This window comes from Musca domestica, unplaced genomic scaffold (genome assembly GCF_030504385.1).
Source record: "Musca domestica strain aabys unplaced genomic scaffold, Musca_domestica.polishedcontigs.V.1.1 48, whole genome shotgun sequence".
Lineage (NCBI taxonomy): Eukaryota > Metazoa > Arthropoda > Insecta > Diptera > Muscidae > Musca > Musca domestica.
Genome location: NW_026712340.1, coordinates 1,890,682 through 1,911,895, shown reverse-complemented (window position 1 = coordinate 1,911,895; position 21,214 = coordinate 1,890,682). Strand labels below are relative to the sequence as shown.

The 21,214-nt window shown below is 34.8% G+C and overlaps 2 protein-coding genes across 5 annotated transcripts in view; both read right to left on the bottom strand.

Annotated features, from left to right (window-relative positions):
* Positions 1–11,094, bottom strand: part of LOC101897723 (upstream-binding protein 1) — a 65,000-nt gene extending 53,906 nt beyond the window's left edge. The window contains exons 1-2 of the mRNA XM_020038893.2: positions 10,251–11,094; positions 146–269 (exon numbers count right to left, since the gene is read on the bottom strand). Of these exons, the coding sequence (XP_019894452.1) occupies positions 146–269; positions 10,251–10,595 (469 nt within the window). The 5' untranslated portion in view covers positions 10,596–11,094. The remainder of the gene's footprint in view (positions 1–145; positions 270–10,250) is intronic.
* A 138-nt stretch (positions 11,095–11,232) lies between these two features.
* Positions 11,233–20,689, bottom strand: LOC109613760 (uncharacterized). Of its 4 annotated transcripts, none has more exons than XM_059127893.1 (3): positions 20,379–20,689; positions 15,637–16,204; positions 11,233–11,996 (listed from the first exon to the last, which is right to left on the bottom strand). In XM_059127893.1, the coding sequence occupies exon 3, from the start codon at positions 11,558–11,560 to the stop codon at positions 11,339–11,341; it is 222 nt and encodes a 73-aa protein (XP_058983876.1). In that variant the 5' UTR covers positions 11,561–11,996; positions 15,637–16,204; positions 20,379–20,689; the 3' UTR covers positions 11,233–11,338. The 4 variants fall into 4 exon arrangements, with proteins under 4 accessions (XP_058983876.1, XP_019894462.1, XP_058983875.1 ...); XM_020038903.2 differs by having other exon boundaries at positions 15,637–16,181; XM_059127892.1 differs by lacking the exon at positions 20,379–20,689 and having other exon boundaries at positions 15,637–16,580.
* Between the last annotated feature and the right edge of the window lie 525 nt (positions 20,690–21,214).

Genomic DNA, 21,214 nt, shown 5'->3' with positions numbered 1-21,214 from the left:
TTTTTATTCCTTACTTCCCTACTGTGTTAGGGGCTACACTGTGACCCTCTCTCTCTCTTTCTCTTATTGAGAATTTGTTGTGTTATTGATCCTCTCTCACATTCGCCAAATCTGAAAATATTCTTTCAAGAAATTTCCAACTTACCCGGCCAAGATTCTTCAGAATTTGGAGGTGAATCGACAAATGTTATAACGGGTTCATATTCAGCGCCAAAATGTTGATGAAGAAATCCGCTCATTAAATTACGATTTATTTGTTGCTGGGTATGCTGAAAATAGAAATATTCAAAATTATTATATTTTAATATATTAAAATGAATTAGAAACTTGTTTATATTTTCTAAATTAGTTTTTATAATATATTATAAGTAAAGAAAAAATATCATTTAGAATTTAATAGCATTTAGAACTTGGCATGAATTTACGATGCACAGATTCTTAAACCTATAGTTGGAATACCTTCATAAGAATTTCAATATAGCCATAATTTACCTATATTGAACGATTTTCTCATTATAATATCAAATTAAAACAAATTCAGATGGAAAAATGTGATTAAAATCCTCAAAATCGATAGAAGAATCTGTCAAAACGTAAATTAATATAAACATTTCGTAATGTGAATTCTATGGAAGGAACGTAAAATTCTAAGTAGATTTAGTAATCTCCATTTATCTTTGTATAGTAATTACGCTATCTTTCGAAAAATTAAGAAAGAAGGCTACAATTTTGCACATTTGTGCATTTGGCCAGTAGGCAGGGCCATAGCCCATTTAGCGACATTATTCAACGGATCTGATTCAAATTTCGTATTTGAAGTTCACAATCGGTACTACAGCCTATGGTAGAAAATTACTTATGGATGTCCAGTGTTCGTATGGCTCCCATATAACGGTTTTGGTTTAAGTGGCATTTTTCGATGGATTTTTTTTTTATTTTTCAAATTCCTTTCAAATGATGGAGGGTATTAATATTTTGGAATTGCCGAAACTAGCTGTATTCTATACCCTCAGCCATATGGCTAGAGAGGGTATATATCATTTGATATGGTCAAAAAGTTCCTCATCGAAATAACGGTTTTAGGCCCTAGGTCTCTTTGGACATTTGGAGTCGAACTAGCGATGTCCGTCCGTCTGTCTGTCTGGCTGGTGGCCCGATAACTCTCGAAGGGAGTCCAAACTTGATACCTCACAAAATTATTATCAAACTTATATCAAGCTCGAAGATGAGCAATATCGATCCACTCCTTCTGATGTTTCGATTGAAAAAAATTGTCAAACTGAACAAATTGCGAATTTGTAGTACTAGCTACTAAGGAAAAGACACAAGTCGGGCGGGCCGACTATACGATACCCTACACCAGTAGTAGAGCTCCCATAACAAAAGAATTTATTTGAAGTAGATCAACCTATCAACCTTTGGCTTTAGGGCAGTTATAATTTGGTTTCAGAGGAAAGTAATATAAGGGAGGCATATCCAATTCTGAATCGATTTTCAACAAAATTAATGTACCAGAATTTGATAGTCTAGAAGACTAAATTCAGTTTGTTTCCCCATAAACCCGAAATCGGTTGAAGATACAGGGTGAGATGAAAAAACTGCAACCAACTTCAGACTGCTGTGATTTCTAAGCAACTTGTCCGACAGCTGTTAAAATTATTCGCAGTGGCGGAAAATTGCTCGTGAGCTGAAAATATCGCAAAATTACATTCGGCAAATATTGAAAAATGAGCTCGGGGTAAAACCATTGAAATTCCAAAAAGTGCAACAACTTACACCGCAACAGAAAGAAAATAGACTCAAAAGAGGTAATGAGTTGCTTCTCTTGGCCAAAAGTAGTGAACTTCCGAATTTGGTTTTCTCTGATGAGTAAACATTCGTTGTCCAGCAGTTTGTAGACAAACAAAATGATCGTGATTACTTGTCAAAGAGGTCAGCTGAAAATGTGCACCTTCGGTTGACTAACAGAACTCAAGCGACGAACATGGTGATGGTGTGGACTGCCAAAACAGCCAATGGTCGCTCTCCGATCGTATTAATTAACCGTGGCATCAGAATAAATGCCGAATATTATTGCGAAAATATTCTGGAGGGTATATTAAGGCCTTGGGCACGCAAACATTTTGGCCGCAGACCTTGGACATTTCAACAGGACTCAGCACGCGCCACCCAAAAATGGTTACAAAATGAGGTTCCTAGCTTCGTTTCCAGCGCACAATGGCCACCAAAATCTCCGGATACCAATCCGTTGGATTATTGTTTCTGGGGTATTTTGGGAAGCAAGGTTGGCACTAAAAAATACCAAAGTATCGATCACCTCTGGCAAGCGCTTCGCCGGGAATGGGCCAAAATACCGCAGAGCAACATTCGGGCAGCGTGTGATGATCTTATTGGCCGTTTAAAGGCCATAAGGTGACTAATTCGAACAAATCTAAACTTTTTCTAAAATTTGATGCTATTTCCGACATTTTTTGCTGTCATTCAATAAAATTAAAAAAAAAATGTAAAAGTTATGGCTTTCGACTTTGTTGCAGTTTTTTTTATCTCAACCTGTATATATGGGAGCTATATCCAAATCTTAGTCGATCTCGATAAAATTTGGCAAAGGTATTTTCGAGCTCTAAAAGATATCTGATACCAAATATCATTATTGTAGAGTGCATATTACGCATGTGAGGGATTTAATACTCTAAATCGGATGAAACATATACATGGGAGCTATAGCTATATCTGAACCGATTTTCAAAATTGATGTACTTACTTCTAGAGTGAATTCCGTGGGATGTGCCAAAATTCGGGTCATTTGGACTGATATTGCCCAAATTGGTGCACAATTAACCCGAAATCGGTTGAAGATATATATGGGAGCTGCATCTAAATTTTAACCGATTTCAATAGAATTTGTCATTTGGCCAAACAAATATTGTTTGAAAAATTTCATTTCAATCGGACAATAAATGCGACCTGCATTTTGTTCATGGGTGCCTATACGAAGACCTGGACCAGCATAGACAATTTTCTGACTGTAGATTCCATTACGAACTCTAAATACGAAATTTAAAACAATTCCGGTGAATAATTTCGTTAAAATCATCAAAATACCGAATATTGGGAAGTATCGTTATATGGAGGCTATACAAAGCTTCAATCGGATAATAAATGCGAACTGCATTTTGTTCACATAAATACATTGACAGACGGACGACATGCATAAATCGACTTAAAATTGATTCTATGAAGATCCTCAACACTAACTACGGGTCTATCTCGCTTCCTTCTCCATCTTAAAATCAAATGCACAAAGACATAATACCCTTACCACTAGGGTAGGGTATAAAAACCAGATGAAATGTCAAAATTTGTTTACACTTTGTTGACTATTTGTTTATCTTTTGTGCTGTGATATCAATCACAATAATGACAATTTTGACATTACATTTGCTTGTCAGCTGGCTTGACGGGGGGACCTTATACTTGAGCTATGGATTTTTCCATTCACAGGGCTATGTAAGTCGACTTTCGGCTAATCGATCATAGTGTATTGTAGATATTTAATTAAGTGCATGGTAGAAGAATACAGGTAGATGCATCAACGCAATAATTTTAAAATTTTTGTTTTTCAAATTTAAGCAGATTTTTATATGTTTTCTTTTACGACGTCAATCGGGAGTTACAATAATACGAGTTTTCGACAATTTTTACAAATTTGAAAAAAAAAATTCATTTAAAAACGTCAATTCCGAAATTGGTTTGACAGTTCATTGTCCCGGGATCTATGTCGATGCGTCTACCCGTATTTTTCTACCATGATAAAAACTAGGGCGTTTATAGGGTTTCTATCGAGATCCATTAAAAAGGCCATGTAAGCGCAACGACTGCCAACCATGGCGCCAAAAAAGATCATGTTCGGCCGGGTCGAACTTTGAATACCCTCCACCATTTGGAACGAATTTGTCAATTCTCAAAAACAATAAAATTCGTTAAAAATTCTGTTAAAATCTTAAAAATACCGAATGTAGCTGTTATATTAGGGTCTATACGACGACATGGACATGCATAGGTAACTTTTGTCAAAAGCCATTACAATATTCAAATGCGAAACTTGAAAAAATTGGTGAATATTGTCGCTAAAATCATCAAAATACCGAATATCGGGAGGTACCGTTATATGGGGGCTATACGAACACGTGGACCTGCACAGACAATCTCCTGTCATAGGCTGTAGCATCCATTACGAACTTCAAATACCAAATTTGAAACAATTCCGATGAATATTGTCGCTAAAATAATCAAAATACCGAATATCGGGAAACCGAAACGTTACCCTACATTGCCCATTTTCAATACCAAAAGTCCTGCAGACATAATATACATTTGAGGAATGATTTTATCAATCTACTTCAATTTGTTCGGATTTTTGTTCGGAATTTTGCTAGAGTGATTTCCACAGACGTGATTTCGACATAGACTTTTATGCTGATCAAGAATCTATTGTATATTTCGAGGTGTTACAAACGGAATGATAAACTTAATATACCCTCCATACTATAGTGGAGGTATATAAAGAACAGACATAATGTCAAAATTTGTTTGCACTTTGTTGGCTATTTGTTTATCTTTTGTTCTGTAATGTCAATCACAATAATACATTTTGACATTACATTAGCTTGTCAGCTGGCTTGACAGGGGGAGCTTTTACTTGGGCCATGGTGTCAAAATTTTTGTTTATGTTTCATATGTTTAATTCAAAATTGCATACACTTTGGCACTACGAACTAAATCAGCTGGTCTTTTCGGATAACCTTATAGATAGGCCATGGTTTCTATTGAAATGTATAAAATGCTCAGTAGAGTTTCTTCTCGAATTGATTGGAATTGTATTGATATTGCTGGCAATAATAATTATTATCTACACTAATTTATAAACAATTTTAACACTTAAGATACATGCAAACAAATACACACAGACAAATGCATACCTACACACAAGTGTACGTGTTAATCAAAACATTTCAATAAACAATGGAAAAGAAATATTTGCAAATTTACTCACTCAACCGATAGAAACAAGTCCAACACATACCCACAAACATATATCGGCGAACGTTTGAAGGTGTGTGCGTTTGTGCGAATAGCAGATCTAAAGACCTATAAACAGCTGATTATTCTTTGATTTTATTTTGCACGGGTTTTTGGACACAGCAATTTGTTTTTGAATGTCATTCAAAATTATCTGAACTGCAGCACAATTCTATTTTGAACAAAACAGGAAAATTTCCAAAAATAACTAAATTTGAAATTTTTATTTAAATAAAAACGAGACAAAATTTTGGAATACTCATTATAACAACTTATATTCAATACAACTGAGCTTCGAATTCGAATCTCAAGAGAACAAATTAAAAACAAAAAATAAAACGAGACAAACAAAACATTATCAATAAAGGTCGGATGGAATGGTCAATGGATCAGCAAACCGCCGTGGCGGAGCAAAAATATTGTCTATTTTGAAAATGAATTTTAAACAGAGAGAAAGAGAGCGGAATATCAGCAGGAAAAATAATAAAAAAATGACACTGATAAGGAAAACAACTATTTCAAAGTCTCGACAGAGAAGAGAGAGAGTATTCATTGCTCTTTGGTAGAAAAAACTCTGTCTTGACAGCTTGTAACACACAATTACAATTGCCGTAAAGGGGTTCCTTATCACAAAAACAAAGACACTTGAAATGCATTAAAAAATCGACTCAGCAACATCAGCCATTACCGTCAAGGCTTCCATTCTGTTTTGATTTATTTTCCGAGATCTTGAGGTTTATAATATAAGTTATTATGGAAGGAAGTTGTAATTTAATAGGAATTAAATATGCTTCATTATTTACTTCAAAATAATGTTGAGATGGCAACAGAAATATAAAAACAAAACCCTATTATCAGAGTCCATGTGGGAACTTCATCTTGAACTCTGGGTATATAGAAGACCCAAAGAAAGCGTTCTACTGAACAGAAGGCCCATTTTATGAAAAGCCAGCTGATCAAAATATAATCAAAAACACAAAAAAGCATCTTCTGTACCTTCAACATAGAACCAGTTTACACATCATGTGAGGGTCATATGTTAGGGAAATGATATACAAAACTCAAATAAGGATATGTGCAAAGAGGGAGAAATTAGGCAATACCAAGTTAAAAAGCAGTAAGTTCGACCGGGCCGAACTTTGAATACCCTCCACCATTTGGAACGAATTTGGAAATAAAATCCTGAAAAAACTTTGGTAAAATTTTAAAAATACTGAATATTGCCGTTATATTGGTGCCTATACGACGTGGACCCACATAGGAATTATTTGTCATGAGTCATTACCAAATTCAAATTCGGAACTTGAAATAAACGCGAATAATGTAGCTAAAATCATCAAAGTATAGAATATAGGGAGGTACCGTTATATCGGCTGTGCGAAGACCTGGACCTGCATAGACAATTTTCTGTCACAGGCTGTAGCATCCATTACGAATTTCAAATACGACATCTCAAACAATTTCTGTGAGTATTGTACCTAAAATCGTTTAAATACGGAATATAGGGAGGTACTGATATATGGGTCTATACGAAGACCTGGACCTGCATAGACAATTTTTTGTCACAGACTGTAGCTTCCATTAAGAACTCTAAATACGTAATTTGAAACTACTTCGGTTAATAATGTCGCTCAAATTATCAAAATACCGAATATCGGGGGTACCGTTATATGGGGGCTATACGAAGACGTGGACCTGCACAGATAACTTTCTGTCTTAGGCTGTAGTATCCATTTCGAACTTCAAAATCCAAATTTGAAACAATTCCGGTAAATAATGTCGCTAAAATCATTAAAATACCCAATATTGGGAGGTACTGTTATATGGGGGCTATATGATAACTTGGACCTACATGGCCCATTTCGAACTACTGCCTACTGGCAAAATATACATGTGTGCAAAATGTTAGCCTTTTATCTCAATTTGTTCGAAAGATGATTACAACAGGCAGACAGACGGACAGACACACAGACGGACATCTCTAAATCGACTTAGAATTTTACGCTGATCAAGAATATATATACTTTGTTATGTCTGGCATGAGTATTTCGAGGAGTTACAAACGGATTGACTAAGTTTATTTACCCTCCATGGTATGGTGGAGGGTATAACAAAAACCTATTATCGGAGTCCATATGGGAACTTTATCTTGAACTCTGTGTATATAAAAGACCCAAAGAAAGCATTCTACTGAACAGAAGACCCATTTTATGAAAAGCCAGCTGATAAGTTAGTCAAAAACAAAAAAAAAACTTCCTCTAACTTAGAACCAGTTCGCACATCATGTCAGGGTCATATGTTAGGGAAATAATGTGCAAAACTCAAATAAGGATATGTGCAGAGAGAGAGAGAGGGGGAACGCACTGTGAGAAATTATGTAATAAATAATTAATGGTCGAAACGTTAGCTAAACAAGTAAAATAGTATCAGTAGGTTTTGCCGACAGATGAGTTATGATTATTCAAACTGTTGACCCTATATTGGGGAGGTTCCGAGGCAGTTGGCCGATATTGACCAATTCGTACCTGAACTAAGACTGATATAAATATTACAACGTGCAAGATTTGGACTATACCGATATGTGTAAATTTTTGAAGAATGTGGAAATACAGGGTGAGATGAAAAAACTGCAACCAACTTCAAACTGCTGTCATTTCTAAGCCACTCGTCCGACAGCTGTTAAAATTATTCCAGTGATAGCTCATTATATTGTTTGCAAGCCCACAAAAGCATTTTGGTGAACATTTTCCAGAAAAAAAAGTTATTTGTGATAGAATTTAAGCGTGATATTTATATTTGGCTGGAAAACCACAAGTGGCTATCGTTAGAGCACTCCAGCATTTAAATGTGAATGTGAATCGCTCATTACCGTGGTTACTAGAGGCATAGCCCGACGTCAAGGAAGTGGAAAACAGCAACATCAGCAGAAATGGTTCGAAAAGTAAAAAAGCGACTTGATCGAAACCCGCGTCGCAGTGACCAAAAAATGGCTCGTGAGCTGAACATATCGCAATATTCCATTCGGCAAAAATTGAAAAATGAGCTCGGGGTAAAGCCATTGAAATTCCAGTTTTTTTATCACACCCTGTTTGTGGGGGAGGTACTAGTGGGCCGATATATCCCATATTCACGGCAAATCTTGTCTTAGCAGAAATAATGGAATATGTGTGAATTATGAAGAGAACTGGATGCTTATTTCGGATTTTATGATCGTTTTGGTTTTCAAAATCTTGAACCCTTTGTGGGGGAAGTACAAGAAGAAATGGTGCGATTTCTTCTATCTGTATAATAGATCTTGTGTTGATAAAAATATAGATAAGTACCAAGTCTGAATGGAATCGGATCTTAATTTCGCATTTTATGAGCTTCATGGATATTCAAAACTTTAACCCTTTGTGGGCGAGGTACTAGAAGGAATGGTCCGATGTCTACCTTCTTTATAACAGATCTTGTGTTGATAGAAATATTGAGATATGCCAAGTCTGAATGGGATCGGATGTTAATTACGCGTTTTATGATATTCATGGATATTCAAAATTTTGATTCTTTGTCCTTTCCTTTGTTCTTTGATCCCATCTTCACAGCAGATCTTGTGTTAGTAGAAATAATGGGGTGTGTGGAATATTAAGATAAACAGATGCTTTTTTCGGATATTATAATCGTTCGTGTTATTCAAAACGTTGGCCCTTTGTGGGGAAGTAACAGAAGGGATTGTCCGATCTTTACCATATTTATAACAGACCTTGGGATACTTAAAATGTTGTGCTGTGTGTAATTTGAAGATAATCGGACGCTTAGATCACATTTTATAAGAGTTAAAATTAATCAAAATTTTGACCCTTTGTGTGGGAGGTACTTGATGGAGTAGACCGATATTGTCCATTTTCGCACCTGATCTAGAACTGACGCAAATATTAGGATTTGCAAAGTTGGAGCAAAATCGGATTATCCTTTCTCTTTCTGTGCAAAAAATATATTTTTCTTTGAAAAATTCGACCTTTTGTGGGGGAGGTACCAGAAGGAGTGGACCGATATTGCCCATCTCCGAACTCGATCTAAGTGTGACAAAAATATTACGATGTAACAAGTTTGGACCACATCGGATACTCCCTCCGAGAGTTATCGTGCGCACCAGCCAGCCAGACAGACAGACCAACAGACGGACGGGCGAACATCGCTAGATCGACTCCAAATGTTCTGAAACGGATTTGGTCTAAAGAGACCTAGGGTCCAAAATCGTTATTTCGACTAGGCACGGTTTGACCGTATCAAATGATATATACCTTCTGTAGCCATATGGCTGAGGGTATAAAAAGACTGCCACGAACTCTAAACATGAAAAGAAAGGGGTTGTTTCAAATTTCGTATTCGAAGTTTGTAATGGGTATTACAGCCTATGCCTAAAAATTTCGTATGCATGTCCACCACTTCGCAAAGCCCGACAGCGACATTATTCACCGGAATTGTTTCAAATTTCGTATTTTAAGATCACATTGGATACTACAGCCTAATGCAGGTCCACATCTTCATATAGCCCCCGTATAAAGGTCATCATTTAAACGGTATTTTTCGGAATTTGTTGACATTTTTCAAGTTCCCTTCAAATGGTGGAGGGTATTGTCTCCTTTATTATTTGTTATATCTCAATTGTAGCTTTTTAATGTGATGTTTTATGTGACTTGACAACATTCAGGTCTAGATGGCGCTCGTTTTTCCAAGCACAGGACAGGGGAGCAATTAAAGCATTACCATATGGCACTCGTAACTACTTGCAAATCAGACAACTAATACATTTATAGATGAAATGAAAATAGTTTTTTCATGTCCATTAAATTCAGCAAATAAATAAAACATATTTTCATAGCTGCTGGAATTAAGCACACTTCATCCGTTGTACAGTGTCAACATTAAAGTGGTTGATTTGAAGTCGCTTAGTCTTAGAACTACGGTTTTGTAATTGGAAACGCATCCTTGGTAGTTAGTTAAAGAAGTTCCTTTATTCATTATTTAATATCCTACTGGTAAAAAAATTAATAGAACGTCCGAAATGGTCTCGAAATACATTTCTGTGTTCATCTCTTGTTGTTGTATTGAACCCCCGCAGTAAGCCCTTAAACTATATATCTACATAATAATAAATTAAATGACAATTAAAATAAATATCTACTTACTTGTAATATGTTATGATTATTGCTGTTGTTGTTGTTGCTACTATTATTGTTGTTATTGCTGTTACCACCGCTCTGGAACTCCATTGAGTCTGTTAGAATAGACTTTGAAGTTGCTGGATGCTGTTGATTGTGATGATGTTGGTGGTGGTTTTGGTGGTGATTGTTCTGGTGTTGTTGTTGTTGTTGATGATGATTTAGATATTTCAAATCTTGCTGTTGTTGTTGGTGTTGCAACGAGTAAGGATCAAACAATGATTGTAAATCGAAAAAACCCGGTTGATATTGATGAACGTTATTACTGTTGTTGTTGTTATTGGTGGTATTTGTAACAACCGATAAAGCCATTCGGTCAGGAGCTTTTCGAAAAGCCCTAAAAATCCGATTAATTTTAAAAGAAAAACCAAAAGAAACGGATACGGAAACGCACGGACTTACACGACAAATTGTTTGTTTTGATTCGTCTCACTCTCTTTTCAACCTATCACTCACTCTCTCTCTCTCTCACACAGATCACCGGGTATGGGGACAATCGATAGTTGTATTGTATTTTGATTTACAACGATGGCGTTGGACGTTTGGCGTTTTTTTTTAGATGGCGACGTTTACACAAAAACGCCAAGAAACACGGTGTGCCTAAATTCAGGCGTTTTTCTTATTGCAGTTTTCCGAATGCCTCCGCTCTTGTGACGATAAGGCACGTTTGATGAGAATCAACAAAATCAAGCTTTTTGTTTAATTTATTTTAAATTTAATTTGATTTATAAAATGTAAAGTTACATTTCCTGGCACTTTTCCTCGAAGAAAGGGGTTTACTAACAACCAAATATCAATTTTCACTCTCTGGATATTTTTGACTATTTCTTTTCTATTTTTTTTAAATTTCGATATGATTTCGGTTTAAATGCACTTTATTGGATTCTTCTTCTTTTTTTTTTTTTGTAGTTTTTGTTTGTGTATTTAGTTTATTGTCAAGTTTGAAGTTTGTTTTCTGTTTTTTTTTTCTTCTTGTTCTTTTTCTTAGTGCGTTGTACTTTTTTGCTTTCTTGTTATTGTTGTGAGTGAAACGTAACGAACCGCGGCCGGTGAAATTAAAATAATACAAAAAATGAATTGTAAAGTTTCTTAATACCGGTGGTTTCACGTTGACGATGGCTACGCAATAGGGTATTTTCAATTTTCAACAGCATCTTGTTTTTCAGGCACATAGAACACTCCCAATACTCATTGAAGGATGATGGCAACGGTGACAACGTGGACGACGACGACGACAACAACAACAACTGATTATGGTGGCGTGCAATTTTCCCCATTTATTGCAAATTGATGGAAGGAAATCGAAATGTTCTGCTCAGCCAGATTTGGTTCTGAAGGTCGAAGGTTGCGGGGTGTTTTTATTATGGAATCCGTTTTGCTAATGTTTTTTTCTTCCTTTCAGTTTTTAATTAAAAAAAATAATTGTTTTAATTTTTTTTTTTGTTTCTTTTTCCAATTTGACGTTTGTTCAAAGAATTTAATCTTTTGTCAAATATAATGCACCATTATCACAATTGTTATTTGTTTTTGGCACTTTATTTCAATTTTTTGTTTTATTTTTCAATGTAAATATATTTTCACACCTCCGAATTTATAGAATTTTCCACTTGAAATTTAAATTTTTTTAATTGTAGAAGACCTTTGTCAAATGTATTTTAGCATTCTCACAATTTAGTGTTAATTCCTTTTTGTAATATTGGTTTGTTGATTTTTCTGAAAATAGAAATAAAGAATGATTAATTAGTTATTTTTTTAAAATATATTATAAACATTATATATAGACATAGCAAGAATGTTTGAATATATTGCAGAATATAATTAACAAAACTTTCTTAGCACATTTAATCATTTTAGTAATCAGGCAACACATATTTTTCTGGATTTAGTAAATTATAGGGATTCGTTAATTTTATGCTGCTATGATTCAACCACATTTGAAATAATAATAAAATAATTTTAATATTACAGATGCAACACTGTCTATTGTACGTAAAACGGCAACACTGTTCAGGAAATACTAAACGTTGCCAGACTTTTCAATTCCAATTGTTTACATTTAGTACAAATAAGCATTAATTGAACTTCCCTTAATTCATCCCAGGTTTCTGATTGAGGGAATATTTAGATATAGCAAGTTGTAAAGAATCGCTGACTTGTTTTGCAAATAATGACACACAGAAGTATTGAAAATTGTGACCCTTGTGGGTGATGTACCAGAAAGGATTTGCAGATATATATCATCTCCACAACAGATCTTGCGTCAACAAAAATGTTTGTATGTGTGACATTTGAAGAGAGTTAGATGCTTATTCCGGCTTCTTTCTTTCTATGTGGGGAGGTTCCTGAAAGAATGATCCGATTTCTTTACAGCAGATCTTGTGTTGATAGAAATATTGAGATGTGTTAAGTCTGAATTGAATCTGATGTTAATTTCGCGTTTTATGAGCTTCATGGATATTCAAAATGTTGGCCCTTTGTGGGGGAGGTACCAGAAGGAGTGGGCCAATATATCCCATCTTCGCAGCAGATCTTGTGTTAGTAAAAATAATGTGTTGTGTGAAATATGAAAAGAATCGGGTGTTTATTTTGGATTTTATAACCGTTTGGATTATTTAAATCTTTTATCCTTTGTTGGGGGAGGTACCAGAAGGAATGATCCAATTTCTACCATCTTTATAACAGATCTTGTGTTGATAAAAACATAGAGCTGTACCAAGCCTAAATGGAATCGGATGTTAATTTCGCGTTTTATGAGCTTCATGGTTATTCAAAATGTTGACCCTTTGTGGGGGAGGTACCAGAAGAAGTGGACCAATATATCCCATCTTCACAGCAGATCTTGGGTTAGTAGAAATAATGTGTTGTGTGAAATAGGAAAAGAACAGGATGTTTATTTTGGATTTTACAATCGTTTTGATTATTCAAAATTTTGACCCTTTGTGAGGGGGGTATCAGAAGTAATGATCCACTTTCTACCACCTTTATAACAGATCTTGTGTTGATGGAAATATTGATATGTACCAAGTCTGAATGGAATCGGAGGTTATTTTCGCGTTTTATCAGCTTCATGGATATTCAAAATTTTGACCCTTTGTGGGGGACGTACTAGAAAGAGTAATCCGTTCAATCCGATCTTCATACCAGGCCTTGTTTTAGTGATATGTGAGAAATTTGAAGATAATCAGACTTTATAAACGTTATAATAATTCAAAATGTTGACCCTTTGTGGGGGAGGTACCAGAAGGAGTGGTCCTCTTTACCATCTTCACACTAGATCTTGCTTAAGTGGAAGTCTTGGGATGTATGTATGGGATGTATTTCGCGTTTTACGAGGGATCTTTCTTTCAAAATTGTTACCCTTAGTGAGGAAGGTACCAGAAGGAGTGAATTAGTATATTCCATCTTCACACCAGACCCTGGGTTAATAAAAATATTGTGATATGTGTAATTTGAAGACAATCGGACTCTCGCATCATATTTTATAAAAGTTATAATTTTTCAAAATTTTGACCCTTTGTGGGAGAGGTACATTTTCTCACCTGATGCAAGTATTGAGTTTTGTAAAGTTGGAGCAAAATCGGATTATCGTTTCTCTTTATGTGCAGTAAATAATTCTCTTTTAAAATATTGACATTTTGTGTCCGTCGTCATTCCGTGAGTAACTCATCGAAATAATAATTGTAGACCCAACAAAGTATAAATATTCTTCATCAGCGTAAAATTCTAAGACGATTTAGCCCTGTCCGTCTGTTGTAATCACGCTACAGTCAAAACGAATCAAGATAGGAAGCTAACATTTTGCACATATCTGTCTTTTGTCTGCAGACAGTTCAAGTTCGAAGGTGGGCTTTATTGGTCCACGATAACGTACATCCCCCATATGACGGCACCTCCCATAATTCGGTATTTTGATGATTTCAGTTAAATTTTTCAATGAAATTGTTTTAAAATCCACAAAAGGAGTTCCTTGTAAGTAACCCTAGAAGAAAAATTTCTATATAGGCCCTCGATATCATATATCCCCTAGATAACGCTTCCTCCCGATATTCGATATTTTGATGATTGATATTTGCGACGTTATTCACCGGAATTGTTTCAAATTTGATATTTGAAGTTCGTAATGGATACTACAGCCTGAGACAGAAAATTGTCCACGGGGTCGCATAGCCCCCATATAACAGAACCTCCCGATATTCGGCATTTTGATGATTTCAGCAACATTATTACCGGAATCGTTTCAAATTTCGTATTGGGAGATTTTAATGGTTAGTAGATCCCCTATATAACGGTATAACGTATATTCCCTATATAACGGAACCTCCCGAACTCGGTATTTTTATGATTTGTGCGACATTATTCACCGGAATTATTTCAAATTTGGTCTTCGTATAGTCTCCATATAACAGTTTTCATTAAAATGGTAATTTCCGGAAGTTTTTTTGAAAATTTTCATTTCTCCTACAAATGGTGGACGGGTATGAAATGTTCAGCCCAGCTAAACTTAATTGCTTTTTTGCTTATTCCTTTATAATATTGTAAAAAGTTTCAACACTTTTTACATGTTCTGGAACAGAGCAATTAATAAACTCACAAATGTGAATTTTACACCCTGAATTTTACCTTTCATTTTAGCACTGAGAAAAATTCCATTGTTATTGACAAAAAACGGATATCTTCTTCATTTAGTATAAAATCTCAAAATGATTTTCAGTTTTTTATATTCCTTGCAATTGAATCTTAATTTTTGTATGTTTTTTTTAAATCATTTGTGATTAAATTTGTTAACTGTTCATAAAATTTCCCAATAATATGTTTGAAGTTAAAATATTCGAAAACTATTTTAGTAACCTTTTTTCGAAAATTGTTTATTTATATTTCAGAAAAAAATCACTGTTTTTTAAAAAATCTAATTTAATAACATTTAATTTTTTTTAATTTCACAACTTTTTTATTTTAAGTTTAATTTTCAAATATAGTTTTGAAAAATTGTAGATGAAGATGTTTTACTTTTTCAAATTAAAAAATCTTTAATTTTCTCTGCTTGACGAGTAACTTGACTTGGCATAAATTCAACACTTTTCAAAATTCTTTTAAATTTTTTGATTTCAAGGACTTCAAAAATTTGCAAATTTCAATTTTTTCAACTTTGAATTTTCTTGCGGTTTTATCCGTTGTTGATGGCTTGACGTTTTGAGACAATCTGTTTGTGGTCTGGTTGATATTTTCGGTGCTAGAATCACAGCTTGTGGAGAATAAGCGAACAAGTTTTTTCTTGCATTTAGCAAACAAAACAAACAAAAAAAGTGAAATAAAAATACAGCATAGTATAATTTAATCTCAGAGTTTAACTCACATTTTATTGTTGTTTTTGTTTAAGGCTCGATGGTGATGTTCTTGTTTTTCGTTTTTTTATTATTATTTTTCTGGGCGAATGTATTTGTGTTGATAAGCTTTGATATTTCTTGTATTCTTTCAATATTATGGTATTTTGTTGTTTTTCATTAACTTTTTGAAATTTAATTTTTAGCACTTTTTTTAATTAATATATTTTATTTTTTTGTTGAAATATGTCACACCTTTTTTCTGGTTTACATTTTTTTTTCCAAACTTTTCAATCTTCCTCAGTTGATTATGCGACCTCTTGTACACTTAGCAAAATTTCTGCTTTCTTTTCAATATTTTTTTCTCTGATTTGTCAAAAATTATTTTTGTTGTTTTCATTGATTTTTTGTGGTTGTTGTGTTTTTTTCTTTCTTTTTTGGCTCAACTCACTTTGTTGACACTCACACACACTTTTTAATGGAGCAATTTTAACACAACGAAGCAATGCTTCGCATGGCAAAAGAAGACCAGCATCGTAGCAGAACCTGGTTGATTACAACCATGAGCGCGTGCGAACTATGGAATGAACGGAACAACAGCTTTAAATCGAGTAAGAATAATGAAAATACCAAACCGGAGGCCCAGCATCAATGAATATGACAGGCAGTCAGCAGGCAGGCCGACACATATGTACATACACGCTCGCTTATTCGGCTTTTTATTCGCTCGCTCACCGACGACTTGAAGAGAAGAAGAAAAAAAAAACAAATCTACAGACGTAGTTTTGCTTAGTTAAAGATTCCGATACAATTATACCCAGTCAACGACAGCAGCAGCAGCACGACGACAACAAAAACAACAACGAGACTGCAGCAGTACATAGTTGTTATATCTTCTGTCTATTTGTCAGTTAGTACATGTCTGTCTGTCTATCTACATAATTCTCAGTCCGAAGAAATGGAAAAAAAAAAATAAAACAATTTGTTTTTTTTTCTTTTTTTACATACACAAATGAAATGAAATTTGTGAGGTAGCTTATTTGTTTGTTTGTTTTTCAATTGACAACAACAACAAAAAATATCAAATAATAAAGATACTTGACTGTTATTTTTTGCTTTGCTTCTGCCTTCTTCTATTGACTTATGAGATAACTCAACATTTACATACTACGTCTACCATACGTAAGTGTACGCTGTACATAAGTGTTAGTAACGGGATAGTAACAAGAGAATTCTTCGTAGTGTCTAATCAATTCGTTTTGTATTTACAATTGTTAAGGGACAATAACAACAGCAGCAGCAACAACAACAACGACACATTAAATGATAACACTTGTCGTCAAACGTCATCAATGGCGAATTAAAAACAACTTGTTATCAGTGTGGCTAACATAAATTGGCGGGAAAAAATCGCGATTGTTCTATGAGATCGATTGAATATCAAATTTTTGGAATTTGCAAATGAAAAGGGGCTATTGTATTAAATATTTAATACAAGGTGTCGCAAAAGTAATCCTCCTATCAGAAAATGCTATAAATTTTTCGATTGGCCCCTAATGTCAGTTCTGTTTTGATATTTTTGTAGCAAATACATGCAAAATAGACTTTAATAAACACATGGTACAATAAGGAGCTTCGTAAAACTACAGAAATACAGCCCTGAGGCTGTGCCCACTTCCTGTTAGCTTTGTATGCAACAAATTGTGTCCATTTATTCAATATTTTCCCTTCTTTTTTAAAATCAGTTAAACAGCGGGAAAATGAATGAAATGCCTGGATTTTCTTTCAAAAATATTATCTATCTTTCAATTCCATGGAAAACTGGCAAATAGCTTTTATGCCCTTCTCGCAATTTGCGCGTCTTCCAATCATTGATTTTGAAAAAATTCTGTTTTTAATTTTCAAAACAATACACAAAATTGGCAGAAGTCGACCACACTTAGAAAAAAAAAATGTAATAATCTGGTAGCTCTACTTTGCCTTTTTATTGTACCATGAATAAACAATGTTACGATACACTGCTCCAGAACTTGGAATATTGGAGACTATTTATTTGACAAATAATTGGTCGGACTGGACTTTGGCACAACGTGAATTTCGTCGCAGATTTCCTGGACGTCCAACGCCTATTGGTGAAACACTGCCACAACGAAGAACCTGGCACTACAAAATAAGCGGCCAGGAGTGACAGACTCCTAATTATCCGTTCTGCTGAGAATATTGCTGCTGTAGCCGAGGATGTCATGGATGTGCTGTCGACATCGACCAGACGACGTCCCACTCAAATGGTTACCAGTCGACGGCCTTTACAGCGAATTTTTGTACAAGATTTAAAGATGTTTCCGTACAAAGTCCAGATGGTGAATCAAAATATAATCATGAGTGATGAGGCACATTTCTATCTTAGTGGGTACGTAAATAAGCAAAATTTACGCCTCTGGGGCACTGAAAATCCGCGAGTAACCCACGCGGAGATCCATTACACCCGCTCAAAGTCACTGTATGGTGTGCTGTTTTCACTTCAGGAGTCATCGGACCTTTTTTCTTCGAAGACGTCTCGTGCCAAACGGTTACTGTAAATGGTGAGCGCTACAAAACAATGATCAACGACTTCTTTTTACCGCAACTTGATGAGTTGGGATCGGAAAACATGTGGTTCCAGCAGGACGGTGCAAAGGCACACACTGTACGTGTCACAATCGCTATGCTGAAGGATGCATTTCCCGGGCGCCTAATCTCCCGTTTTGGCGATTTACACTGGCCAGAAAGATGGTCTGATTTGACCGCTCCAGACTTCTATTTTGTGGGGCTTTTTGAAGTCGCGGGTTTATGTCAACAAGCCTCAGACTCTTTCCACTTTTAAAGACAATATCCGCCAAGAAGTTGGCCAAAACTGAAACAAAAAGGACTAAAATGACAATAAACTGTGGCGGCGGTCATTGATATATCCGTTAACATCGCTGTTCCTGTTTGACAATAGATCTATGGCTTTTTTAAACACACTCGTCCCTCATTTCATCTTAGTACCGTCAGTAGCTGTCTATACTGATATATCGCATAAAGGTGTATTTTATATGTTCCTCAAGTGGTTTGAAGTTCAACCGTGGTCGCTAGTATTGACTGAACCATTGTTTAAGTTCTCTGAGTCGTAGGACACATCTGAATGCCTGTATCTCTACTAAAAGACTTAATGGACTCTAGCGATTAAATGATATTTAAGAGAAGCATACATTTGTATGTGTAATCATGATAGTTGCGAAAATATAAATATTTTAATATCACATTGAAGAAAATGTCATTTGTACGAACGAATAGCGATTTCGGCTGTATTCCATCTCATTTCAATAATGGCGCCCAATGTTAAAAGTCAATCATCTTTTGTGTGCCTCTACACGATTCAATGTGAATGAATTTCTAACCATTTTCTAAGCATTTTCTAAAGGATTTACTTCAGTTGTGTGAAAATCCATATATATTTTCTAAAATAAACTTTGATTTAATTATGATGGCGCCCAACGTAGAAAAAAAAATAACTCAAGCCAAACAGCGTTGAATGTGCAGCTTAACTAAACTTCTTGTTTTGAAAAAAAAAATAAATAAAAGAGAGTATAACTTCTCTATACTGAACATGATAGTACGGTCGCATAAACTTAATCATTTTTCGAATATAAAATCTGTTCCACAGTAGTAAGAGTATATTGTTCCACAGTCAAATTTATTGTGATTAATTATTAGATTCAAAAGGGATAGAGATTTTTAGGTTAAGGCATTTTAAGGCTAAGGTTTGACAGTTCATTGTCTCAGCAGGTGTGTAGATGTGCCTACCTGTATTCTTCAACCATGTTTACATTACTTTGTGAAAGCGTGCTTACATATAAGAAATCCGGTTGATTTAAAACGTCAATTACATTGCGCATGCGTCAAATCTTACATCTGGTGGTTCAATTTGACACATACTCAATGGAATTGTCATTTGAAATCTATTAGATGCATTTTATGTTTACAGCGTTTATATATATATATATATATATATATATATATATATATATATATATATATATATATATATATATATATATGTAGCCTAAAAAAGGAGGTTACCCTGGCAAAAAAATCAAATGTAAACATACTATTAGGCGTTCAAATTATGAAAATTTTCTTTTTCCCTAATTACGTAATTTCTGTTTTTTTTCTGTGAGAATCACCCTGAAGAATGAAAATTTAATACCCCCACATTTTCCCACCTGAGTACTTTCCATTGCCAGATATACGGATTTATATCTGAACCACAAAAATTAGCAACACTGGATATTGATTAGATGTTCGTCGTTAGACGATATGCAAAAAAAAACCGAAGAGTCAAACGTCTTTCTCTCCTCTTCGATAAACAAAGAATTATTCGGAATTTTGTATTTTACTTTTTTGAAGAGCGATGATCGTATAATCAAGCCCATCAACTGCTATAATGATAACAATGTTGTTGCTGCTTTTATTGTATTATAGATACGTAAGGTTATTTGTTTAACTAGCCACAAAAACAGCAAGCGCGGGGGCCAAACCCTCAAATACGCACACTGGCTCTTCAGGTTTCAATTAAAATCGTTTTTTTTTTTTTTTTTTTGCACTGCCTCAATTCAAATTTGCTGGGTTCCGTTTCGATGATGTTGATGATGATCATGACGATGACGACGACATCGACGATAACGATAATGATGATGATCAACAATTTGATATCTGTTGTTGATTTTGCGTTTTTTTTTTAACGTTTTCTCACTTTTTATTTAAGGCCGTAACTGTTTGTTAGCTTTTCACTTAAAAGCTGCTGTTATTGTTAATTTCAATTAAAATGTGTGAAAACAAGGTTAGGTGGGTTTATTGGAAATCCTTTCCCCCTTTTTAATTGGGTTGACCACCAAAGGCAAACAAAATTCTCATTTTATGGGAAATCTCTTTGCAATTTTTGCTTGTTTTTTTTTTAATCTCTCTCTCTCGGCTGTTGTGAAAGAAATATATATTTTTTGATTAAGAAAAAAACTTCGCGGGAAGACAATTTTTTGTCACAAAAAGCACGTTGTTACGTTAAGCACGACTGATTTACCAAGACTGATCGTTAATGGCCTGAAATTGGAAACATACACAACACCAACGGCGGCTGGACTGCCAGGGAGAGAGAGAATAGTAACAAACAAACACAATAAACGCAGTTGGCGTCGACATTGACGGCAACGTCAACCAATTGGTGTCTCCAAAAAAAAAGACCTCCTCAAAACAAAATAGCCGGAGATAACGACATACATAATTAATAAAAATGACTATAGCAGTAACAACAACAACTATCCAAACTTTGCCTGAAAATCTTGTTATGTTAGGTTTTTGGAGAGTTGAATAAGTTTCTTTTGTGTTTTTTTTTAAGTAGTTAAGAGGGAGAGAGAGAGCAAATCACCATGCAAATCTTAATGGGTAGACAAAAAAAAACAATAGGTGTGTCTGGTTACTTTCCCTGCAGGAATTGTCCAGCAACATCTTTCTGAGAGAGTAAGATAGTTTTATTCTCTTTTGCAAGGAAAATGCGAAAAGTAAACAGACGGTATTCCTGCAGAAGCTTGCAAC